Below are 11369 nucleotides of genomic sequence, written 5' to 3'. Positions count from 1 at the left end.
AGAAAGAAAGAGAGAGCGAGAAAGCGAGAAAGCGAGAGAGCGAGAGAAAGCGAGAGAGCGAGAAAGCGAGAGAGCGAGAAAGCGAGAGAGCGAGAAGCGAGAGAGCGAGAGAGCGAGAGAGCGAGAGAGAGAGCGAGAGAGCGAGAGAGCGAGAGAGCGAGAGAGCGAGAGAGCGAGAGAGCGAGGGCAATGGGGCGAGGACGAATGCGAGGGCGAGGACGAGGGGGGCAACGGGGTGAGAGCGAAAGGGCGAGAGGGCGAGGGCAAGAGGGAGAGGGAGAGGGAGAGGGCGAGAAACAGAGCGAGAGGGCGGGCGAGAGTGCGAGGGCAAGGGGGCGAGGACGAAAGCGAGGGTGCGAGTCAGAGCGTGAGAGCGAGACAGAGCGCGAGATCGAGAGACAGAGCGCGAGAGAGAGCGCGAGAGAGAGCGCTCGCCGCGCAAGCGAGAGAAAGCGCGGGCGAGAGAGGGGGGTGAGAGCGCGAGGGCGAGAGAGAGAGCAAGAGGGCGAGAGGGCAAGAGGGCGAGGGCAAGGGCGAGGCGGCGAGAGGGCAAGGGCAACGGCGAGGGCGAGAAAGAGAGCGAGAGGGCGGGCGAGAGGGCGAGGGGGGCGAGGACGAGAGAGCGAGGGCGAGGGGGGCGAGGACGAGAGAGCGAGGGCGAGGGGGGGCGAGGACGAGAGAGCGAGGGCGAGGGGGCGAGAACGAGAGAGCGAGGGCGAGGGCAAGGGGGCGAGAACGAGAGAGCGAGGGCAAGGGCAAGGGGGCGAGAACGAGAGAGCGAGGGCAAGGGCAAGGGGGCGAGAACGAGAGAGCGAGGGCAAGGGCAAGGGGGCGAGAACGAGAGAGCGAGGGCAAGGGCAAGGGGGCGAGAACGAGAGAGCGAGGGCAAGGGCAAGGGGGCGAGAACGAGAGCGCGCGGGCAAGGGCAAGGGGGGGGGGGCGAGAGAGCGAGAGCGAGCGCGCGGGCGAGAGAGCGAGCGCGCGGGCGGGAGAGAGCGAGCGCGCGGGCGAGATAGCGAGCGCGCGGGCGAGATAGCGAGCGCGCGGGCGAGATAGCGAGCGCGCGGGCGAGAGAGCGAGCGCGCGGGCGAGAGAGCGAGCGCGCGGCGAGAGAGCGAGCGCGCGGGCGAGAGAGCGAGCGCGCGGGGGCACGAGGGGCGCGAGGACGAGAACAAGAACGAGAGGGCGAGAACGAGAAGGCAACGGCGAGGGGGCGAGAAGGCGTGAGGAGAGCCGACAGAGAGAGAGGGGACTAGAGAGAGGGCGACAGAGGGAAAGAGGGCGAGAGCGCCAGGGTGAGAGGGAACCAGGGCTAGAGGGCGAGCGAGAGAGAAGGCGAGGGTGAGAGAGCGAGGGCAAGAGGGCGAGGGCGAGGGGGAGGTGGGGCGAGGGGGAGGTGGGGCGAGGGCACGGGAGCAAGGGCAAGGGCGAAGGGGTGAGGGAGCGAGGGTGAGAGCGCGTGGGGGCGGAGGGTGAGGACGAGAGAGCGAGAGCGCGAGGGCGAGGGGGCAAGTGAGAGGGCGAGGGCGAGGGGGCGAGGGTGAGGGGGCGAGGGCGAGGGGGCAAGTGAGAGGGCGAGGGCGAGGGCGAGGGCGCGAAAGGGCAAGGGCGAGGGCGAGAACAAGAACAAGAGGGCGACGGCGAGAGGGGGCGAGAGCGCGGCGGAGAGGGGCCAAGGGCGAGAGGGCAAGATGGCGAGAGGGCGGGGTGAGGGCATGGGAGCAAGGGCAAGGGGGCAAGGGCGAAGGGGCAAGGGAGCGAGGGCAAGGTGGCAAGGGCGAGGGGGGCGCGAGGGGGCACGAGGGGGCGCGAGGGCGAGAGAGAGACTGCGAGGGGGTGAGCGAGGGGGAGAGGGCAAGGACGAGGGGGGCGAAGGGGCGAGTGGGAAGGCGAGAGCGTGGGCGAGGGCGAGAACGAGAGAGGGCGAGGACGAATGCGAGGGCGCGAGGGTGCAAGAGCGAGGACGAAGAGGGCGACGGGGGTGAGAGGGAAAGGGGCGAGAGGGCGAGGGCAACGGCGAGGGCGAGAGGGCAAGGGCGAGAAACAGAGCGAGAGGGCGGGCGAGAGGGCGAGAACGAGACAGTGAGTGCAAGGGGGCGAGGACAAAAGCGAGGGGGCGAGTCAGAGCGCGAGAGTGAGAGAGAGGGGGCGAGAGAGGGCGGGGGCGAGAGGGTGAGAGAGGGGGCGAGAGGGCGAGGGCGCGAGAAGGCGAGATGGCAAGGGCAATGGCGAGGGCGAGGGCGAGAAAGAGAGCGAGAGGGCGAGGGCAAGGGGGCGAGGGCAAGGGGGCGAGGGCAAGGGGGCGAGGGCAAGGACGAATGCGAGGGGGGCGAGAGAGAGAGAGGGGGGGCGAGAGAGAGAGGGGGGGGCGAGAGAGAGAGAGAGGGGGGGGCGAGAGAGAGAGAGGGGGGGGCGAGAGAGAGAGAGGGGGGGGCGAGAGAGAGAGAGGGGGGGCGAGAGAGAGAGAGGGGGGCGAGAGAGAGAGAGGGGGGGGCGAGAGAGAGAGAGGGGGGGCGAGAGAGAGAGAGGGGGGGGCGAGAGAGAGAGAGGGGGGGGCGAGAGAGAGAGAGGGGGGGCGAGAGAGAGAGAGGGGGGGCGAGAGAGAGAGAGGGGGGGGCGAGAGAGAGAGAGGGGGGGGCGAGAGAGAGAGAGGGGGGGGCGAGAGAGAGAGAGGGGGGGCGAGAGAGAGAGAGGGGGGGGCGAGAGAGAGAGAGAGGGGGGGGCGAGAGAGAGAGAGGGGGGGGCGGAGAGAGAGAGAGGGGGGGGCGAGAGAGAGAGAGGGGGGGGCGAGAGAGAGAGGGGGGGGGCGAGAGAGAGAGGGGGGGCGAGAGAGAGAGAGAGAGGGGGGGGCGAGAGAGAGAGAGGGGGCGAGAGAGAGAGGGGGGCAAGGACGAGAGAGCGAGGACAAGGGGGGCGAGGACGAATGCGAAAGGGCGAGACAGAGAGCGAGCGCGAGAGCAAGAGTGAGCGCGCGCCGTGCAGGTGAGAGAGCTGAGCGCGGGTGAAAGCTAGAGTGCGCACAGGCGAGGGCGAGGGCGAGAGGGCGAGAGAAAGCAAGAGGGCTCGAGGGCGAGGGGGCGAAGACGACAGTGAGCGCGAGAGCGTGGATGAGAGATCGAGAGAGAGGGGCGGGGGGGGGCGCGCGAGGGCGGGGGGGGCGCGCGCGCGAGGGCGGGGGGGGCGAGGGCGGGGGGGCGAGGGCGGGGGGGGCGAGGGCGGGGGGGCGAGGGGGGGGGCGGGGGGGGGGGCGAGGGCGCGAGGGCGGGGGGGCGAGGGCGCGAGGGCGGGGGGGGGCGAGGGCGCGAGGGCGGGGGGGGCGAGGGCGCGAGGGCGGGGGGGCGAGGGCGCTGAGGGCGGGGGGGGCGAGGGGCGCGAGGGCGGGGGGGGCGAGGGCGCGAGGGCGGGGGGGCGAGGGCGCGAGGGGCGGGGGGGGCGAGGGCGCGAGGGCGGGGGGGGCGAGGGCGCGAGGGCGGGGGGGGGCGAGGGCGCGAGGGCGGGGGGGGCGTGGGCGCGAGGGCGCGGGGGGGCGAGGGCGGGGGGGGCGAGGGCGCGAGGGCGGGGGGGGCGAGGGCGCGAGGGCGGGGGGGGGCGAGGGCGCGAGGGCGGGGGGGGGCGAGAGGGCAAGAGGGGGGGGGCGAGAGGGCCAGGGCGGCCGCGAGGGAGGGGGCCAGGGCCAGGGCGGCCGCGAGGGAGGGGGGCCAGGGCCAGGGCGGCCGCGAGGGAGGGCGCGAGGGCGTCGGCGGGGCGCGAGGGTGGGCGAGGGAGGGCAACTGTGTGTGGAGTTTGCAAATTTTCCTTGTATCTGTGTAGATTTCACTAGATGCTCAGTTTCCTCCCAGTCCAAATATGTGCAGATTAGGTGGACTGGCCATGCTAAATTTCCCCACAGTTTTCAGAGATTTGCAAGCTAGGTGGATTAACCATGGGAAATGCGGGTTACAAGGATAAGAGTGGGGTGCCAGGTCTGGGTGGGTTGTTCTTCAGGTCAGCACAAGACTCAAATGGACCAAATGGCCACACTATAAAGATTCGACACTTCTATTCTACAACAGAGACAGGGACAGGGACAGAGGACAGAGACAGAGAGTCCAGGGACAGGCACTTTGTTTTCATTCCTGCTCTCCCATAACTGCCTCACCTCTCATTTAAATATTGTATCTATACAAAGTTGGATACAGTTTTCTCCTTTAAAAAAATGTTTTAACTCTCATTTTATTCTTTTCAGTTTGCTGCATTTCAGTGCATCTGAAAAAGCAGCCAGTTCCCAGAGAGCAGAAAGCAAATCAGATGGAGCAATATTGTGTTTCTCCCAATTCATGCTTCACTTTTACATAATTATCAAAGCGACTTTCTAAGTTGGTAGAAATTCGTATATTGAATGAAAACCAACTCAGATCTGACATTTACTATATAAAAAAACACAGCTACCATGTAATTTGTGCAAGAAAATTTTCACAATATAACCGGCCATCAAGACCTTTTCACAGAAATTTAACAACTATCATGGCACAATGAAGCAAAAACTGCCATGAAATGAAATCATTTCACAACTTACCCATTAAGTGTCCTGTTTATGATGCAAGTTTGAACATTTTTCATTTTACCCTTGATCATTATAGGAACATATGATTCTGAGGTTAACTCCTCTTTCAAGTGACCATTATTCATATGAGAGTTGGAACACAAAGTATTAACAGCTTAGTCTACTACAGTCATAACAGTGGTTCTTTCAGTCTTAGAAAATATGTTCTTCACACAAGAGTATCAGCAGAGCATGATTTATACAAAAGATCTATTTCTAAAATTATTTTTCATGCTTATCCCTCCAGAAAAGGCACTTTTAGTTTGAATTAACATCCCTATGTGAAAGGAGTAACAGGAGAGCTACCCCAAGAGCACACCAATCTACCAAACTTACCAGTCTCATGGCACAATACCATCTCTGCAACTAAAAATATTTATTCCATTGCATACTCTCATCAACTTTGCCAAAGCTCACTGCAAAGAATAACAGTGCATTTGATTCTTCCTCCCTAAAAAGACAGTTATTGATATAGGTTATCCGGCATTCAATTATCTGAACAAAGTACTCCCCGCCCGTGTCGTTCGGATAATCAAGGTTCCTCTGTATGTAGTGTCACTACTTCAAACCAAAAACCAATTTTGTTCAAACATGACTAGAATGTTAACTCTCCTTTTCATTACTCCCCAAAAATTCTAAAGTTTATCCTTGACACGAGATCCAGCCACTTCTCTGCACCAAAATCAAGGAGACAAATATTAAAATAAATTCACTGAACAACAGTTCCACAAAGTTGTGCATTTATTGAATAATAATGGCGCAGGAATATTTGGATAGGCATAGGAAAACTGGGCATTACATCGATGATAATAGAAACTGGGGTAGTAATCAACATTAAGCCTAAAAGGTTGAGCACCATCTCTCAGGGATCACAGAAGAAGTTCCAATCACTGCAGATACATTATGGTAAAAGACATACTGCTCTGACGCAGAGTGGTCTGGATGGGGAAAATAGCAACTGTGTATTTTTCAGGTCATACTCACTTTCAAAGATGACAGTAAAATGTAAATAATTTATATAAAACTCAATTTCTAAAAACTAAATTGCAGCCCAACCAAGTAGCTTGCTGGCATTCCAATGCACAAAGCCAAGGGTACAGGGATGTAGGCTTGTGGCTATTACACAGCATTCTTTGAAACATGGCCACACAGCCGGGCAAAAGCTAAACACGAGGGAAAAAAAAATGCTTTGGTACAGCTCCAACAATTACAGATTACACACTGTCCTAAGATGTTTGGGGTCCCAAAACCATATAAATTTATATCCCAGGAGAGTTATGCTCACTATTTCCATTTGTAGATGTACCAGAGGGGAGGAAAAGCAGCATTTTAGCATGATAATTTAAAAGCTAAGTTAAACCTGGTCTTTTTCATACTCCATCTAGTGGCCACCTATAAACATATGATTGCTAAAATATCCAGTTGTAGGTTTGGTTCAAAAATTTATTACACTCAGGTAGTGTCCAAGGGAAGAGAGGAATGAGGTAGGTTGGTTGGTTGTTTGTTTAAACTGGCCATAATCAGGCATAGGACCTTAATTATAGCCAATGTATACTCCATGGAAAGAAACTCCATAATTACTAAGCATAAATATATCCCATCTATTATGCTCAGTCTCAGGGTGACTTAGCACTTAACTTTTAAATAAGGAATATGCTGCAATAACATTAAATCACAAGTGAAGTCTAAATCAAAGAATTAACTTAGAAGCCTCATATACAAAGAGATTTCTTCCAATACCTTAAAATGTTAACAGCTCAATTAAGTTTGTGCCAATGACACTGAAAATTTATTTTTGTCCTAAACAGAACCTGCAAACCAAGTAACATGGATACCAATAATATCCAAAAGGAATCAAAAAGCAGCAAACTCAATATTTGATGTGTGATTGGCAAGATATTTCTAGGCCTCCACTCAGGTCTTGCAAATAGAAGCTTGCCTTCACCCTAGCCCACAGAAACAACGGGATTCACTTGGCTCAACTGGCTGCCTGACAGGTCTACAAAGCACAGTAACACCAAGACAGTGGATTCAATTCCCACACTGGTTGAGATCACAAAGGAATCTCTCTCTCAACCGTTGAGATATGGTTACCCTCAGGTTAAACCACCACTCGTCTCTCTCTAATGAGACCAACCCCTATAGTCCACAAGGACTACAATGACTTTATCACAAACTGCGATAAGAACACAAAATGATAGATGATTTATACATACTAGAAAATCAAACTCAATATTCATTTGATCAAGATACTAATGACAAATCCAAGACTTTTCCAATTAACTGTTTACTCACGTATCAATAATTCTTTAGGCACAGGAACATAGTTACAAATAATCTTTTCAAGCACTGTTTTAGTTGGCAACGATTAATAATTTGTAATTAAATTGATATTATAAATAATCAATTTCATGAGACTATAGTGAAATCCTAGTGATAGATTTAAAAACAAGTTGAAGTTACAAACAAATGCACAAGTTATAAACTTACGGCTTGAACTATTTTCAAATAGATCACATTCATTTTACCCAAGCATGTTACACAAACTATTTACTACTTCTGATCAACTGCATTGTAGAAGTATTAAAATCTAAATCACTTGTCCTAAGATGAGCACATTTCAAGCTTCAATTCAATGAGCTTCAATTTTAAAAAAAAGCATATTTCTGCCTCCTGTAAGAGAGCAACTTGTGTAGCGTATGTTTCCAGGCACCAGCAACTCTTCAATGCCTACACTGAACTGCACAATTTATATCCAGAGTCAGTACAAATTGCAAAGTTTCATGAACTATTAAGGAAGCACTCACACCCCAACACAATTCTGTCCGACAGCAGCAACCAAACGCTGACTAATTTTCAGCTCTTTCGGCAACAAAACTGAAGCCATTCACTTTTGTTGATAAGCAGCCTGTTCAGTGATGTTAATAAAACACTTCTGGACCAGGGAGCACTGGAGCCTGTGCCTCCTGGTTTAGAGGCAGATACACTACCACCATTACATAAAAGCCTTCACACCTTCATTTATCAACCCTGCTACAACTACCACCAAATCATTGACATGGAATGAAACTTATGTGTCTATATGGTTGTACAATATCATTTATCATGAGCAATCATAAAAAAGGAAATGTAGTTCATAACAAGATTAAAGTTCTAGTATTTTACATTACTATAATTGGCGTGGAATCAAAAGCAGTAACATTTATGGTATTTTACAATCTTAAATTGCTCTTTATGCAGTAAGTTTTGGGCAATATTTACGAAGCAGTTAATTTTTTTTAATGAACTGGACTACAATACCCCTTTGTATAAATTTCACTTATTAGATATTTTTATAAATTAAGAAATTGCCTTAATTTACTTAATTCATCCAATAGTTTATCCCTCGATTACCCAGAAAAGGATTTGAACCATATTTAATATCTACTACCGTTTCATTAATTTAAATTACTAATGTTTATAATGACTGAGTTTACTAAATATGCACAAGCTGGTTATTCCAGAATATTTTAATATTTTTCAACAACTTGTCACTAAACAAGTGTTTTACGTGCCTTACTTAAAACGGTTTATTGAATCAAGTATGCTCTTTTTTTTTAAAAAAAATGGAAATTTTGAGTATTTATTTTTTTAAAAATGCATCTGGAATGTTGACAGAAATGAAAAGGTGAAGCAGTTGTTATTCCTTTCAATTATCCATGGGCTGTGTAAATTGTGGATTCTTAGGAAATGTGCAGTGTGGGCTTGTGATTGCGATGTTCAGCAACTTGTATTTACATCAGCACTGATAAATGCCCAGTGGTGAGTGTGAGAACCAATCAGATGGCAGATTAGATGTCAACTCGGAGGCAGCTGTCTGGAGACTCGATTCCAGGCCTTTTACCTCCATAATTCAAATTGCAAACCTTGCAAAAGGTGAAGAGATTCGAGTACGAGCTGAACGGTGCTACCAGCGTTCAGACACCATGAAACAAAAATCAACAAATGGGGTGGGGTCAAAAAAAACATACCAGATAGCAGTTTAAATTAACGAAAAAGAAAACCTAACTGATTTATTTAGTCTAGGAGTAATCTAATTGGAAGTTATCAGTTCAGTGCACAAATCCGCACAGCGGACACCCATCATTAGGGGCAGAAGGCACAAACTCTCTGCATACGGCGAATCCCAAAGAAAACAAAAAGAGTCGCCCAAACTCTCTCCTTGCCATTAAGAAGTGATAGGAAAGGTAGCGCGGCCTAGGTCCCTGACCAGCACTTCAACGGCTCTCTCTCTCTCTAATGTCTTCACATCGCACAACGCCAGCTCTGCTCTCACTCCGGGATGAAAGACACCAACACACAGGCCGCTTTACCTGTGTCCTGCCTAGAGGCTGCGCCGAGCTGCCGGGGCTCATGGCTGGGTGGCTGCGGGCTTGTCCTGCCGCTACTCCACCGCCGCCGCCGCCTCCACCACCACCTCCTCCGCCTCCCCAGGCTTGGCTGCTCCCTATTCCGTACTGAGTGCTCATGTCGTTCCCTTTCAGCGAGGCCTGCGAAGGACCAGGATTACTGTAGTCCGAAAAGCCATATCCCCTCATGGGGCTGGGGGAGGTCAGAAGCTGGTTGAGGGTTGGTGTGGCCCCCGAATGCTGGTTTTGGCTCGAGTAGCGCTGAAATGCCCCGGCCAGAGGCGGCTGTTGCTTGCCGTGATGGTGATGATGGTGGCCGCTGTTGGTGGCCCCACCGGATCCCATATTGTTGGCCCTGGGCGAGTTCATCAGGCTGTAGCCAGGGCCACTGTAGGCCGGCCTGTAGCCCGAGTAATGGTTGTAGTTGTTTGAATAGCTGTCGTGAGAGTTGTGTAGCGGGCTGGCGCTTAACTCCAAGCTGCTGGAAGGATGAAGCCCAAGCCCCGGGCTTTGTTGTCCGCCATGTTGATCGAAGTAGGGTCCGGGACCGGGGCCTGTTCCTGCCGCCGCCCGGTAATAATGATTATAATCGGGGAGGCCAGGAGCCGGCTCCGTTTGGGTATTGGAGCCCGCAGCTGCCGGGTGCTCATATCGCTGATCACCCATTTTGAGCAGTTGGTCGTCGGCCTTGTTGTTTCCCTGGTTGTCAGCGGTTAACAAGATGTTGTCTTTACCGCCGCCGCCGCCTCCATGTTGAGTCTCTACCCCGCCGCCTCCTTCTCCTTGGTGATGGGGAGGAAGCAACAACTCGGCGCCGGTGGGTTTCAGTTTGTGATTAGAAATTATCCCCGCCTCACTGGCGGCCGAAGATGAGGAGGAGGCGGTGGACGCCGAGGAAGGCGAGGCCGAGGCGGGTTCTTTGTGCGTTGGCTCAGGGTTGGGGTTGGACGAGGCCGACCCCGAGCCTCCAGCAGTGCCGCCGCCGCCGCTGTTGTTGTTGTTGTTAGCCGGACCGGGGCCAGGCCCCGAGGAGTTGGCCATGTTGAGCTCGCCGTGGTGCTGCTGCTGCTGGTGGGGAAGGTGAAGGTGATGGTGGTGGTGGTGATGGTGGTGGCGAGGATGGTGATGATGATCAACGCTGTTCAGGCTCAAGCCGCCGCTACTGGGATCTCCGCCGTCACCGCCGAGTCCTCCTCCCGGAGCCGCCGCCGCCACCGCCGGTTTTCCGTTGTTGATACTGTCTGGGTCGCGGCTGCTCAGGCCGGGGCTACTACCGTTGCTGCTACTGTTGGCCGGAGCTGCTGCTACTTGAGCGGCCATGATCATCTCTCAGAAAATCAGTCAGAGAGCAGGGAGAGACACAGACACGTCTGCTTCTTCTCTTCCTTTTACACCCGATCATTAAATATTATTAAAAGGGGAAAAAAAACTTGTCCTCCTCCAGTTTGAAAGCAAAAGAAAAATAGGCTCACACTTTCTTTTGTTGCATGGTGATTATAATAATATATTAAATTCTATTTTCTATTCCTCTTTTTTAAATAGGTAGAAAAGTTTCTCCAGATCTGTTTTAAAAATCAAACTTTCCTTTCCTCTCTAACCCGGATATGGGTAAATACATGTCTAGCTGAGCCTCTGGCCCAGCATGGCATGAGGACTCCAACAACTATTATCCATTCCTCTGATTACTGCACATCAACACGAAAACACGGGCTGGAGCCTTTATCTCTCACTTACTCCACAATCTAATGTACTGGCCTTTAAAATGATGTTTTACTTTCTATCTCGTTTAAAAACATGAGTTCTAATTTCCTAACCTGTTAATATTTATAACACCATAAAATTATACAGAGCGCTTTTGTATATTATTTTAAGTCATTGCAATTTTCAATTTTTAATATGGCAATCCTATTTATTTGTCCAAAGAATAACATAAATGTATCCCTTATAATTATCTTATGTTGCTATTTATTGTAATTTGTAAAAATAATTTGTGTTAAATATATCTTAATGTTGAAATATTAGAAAATTGACCCATCAAACAATATGCTCTTGTTATCAACTAATTCAAAACTAGTTTCCCATTTTAAAAAAACATCATTGTCTTCATATGGTAGTTGATTACGTACCTAACCCATTTTATTTTGAAAACAATCGAATAGGTTTATTACATATTCTCAATACTTGTTGCAAGTAACATTAGTAAAATATTGTTTTAGACCAATTTCTTTTTATAATTTCATTTCCAAGCATGACCTGTGTCTCCTTTCATGGTGTGCCATAATGATCCAGTCCAGTTCTTGCCTCTCTCCTTGCCCCGGGTTCAATCTATTTCTCTCTAGCCTCAGAGTTAGACATAATCACAGGATCACTGGATCCTTACGCTATTAACTTATACACAT

At 51.7% G+C, this 11369-nt stretch overlaps 1 protein-coding gene across 13 annotated transcripts in view; it reads right to left on the bottom strand.

The window, feature by feature from the left end:
• The window catches only part of arid1b (AT-rich interactive domain 1B), a 590298-nt gene extending 579658 nt beyond the window's left edge, over positions 1–10640 (bottom strand). For 6 of the 13 annotated variants that reach the window (XM_072581063.1, XM_072581064.1, XM_072581060.1 and 3 more), the window contains exon 1: positions 8935–10638. In XM_072581063.1, coding sequence (XP_072437164.1) covers positions 8935–10296 — 1362 coding nt within the window. In that variant the 5' untranslated portion in view covers positions 10297–10638. Of the gene's footprint in view, positions 1–8934 lie in introns of all 13 variants that reach the window. The other 7 variants (XM_072581059.1, XM_072581057.1, XM_072581058.1 and 4 more) reach the window with 3 other exon arrangements.
• Positions 10641–11369: the final 729 nt, after the last annotated feature.

The sequence above is a fragment of the Chiloscyllium punctatum genome, chromosome 11 (genome assembly GCF_047496795.1).
Source record: "Chiloscyllium punctatum isolate Juve2018m chromosome 11, sChiPun1.3, whole genome shotgun sequence".
Lineage (NCBI taxonomy): Eukaryota > Metazoa > Chordata > Chondrichthyes > Orectolobiformes > Hemiscylliidae > Chiloscyllium > Chiloscyllium punctatum.
This window is presented reverse-complemented; position numbering and strand designations above follow the sequence as displayed.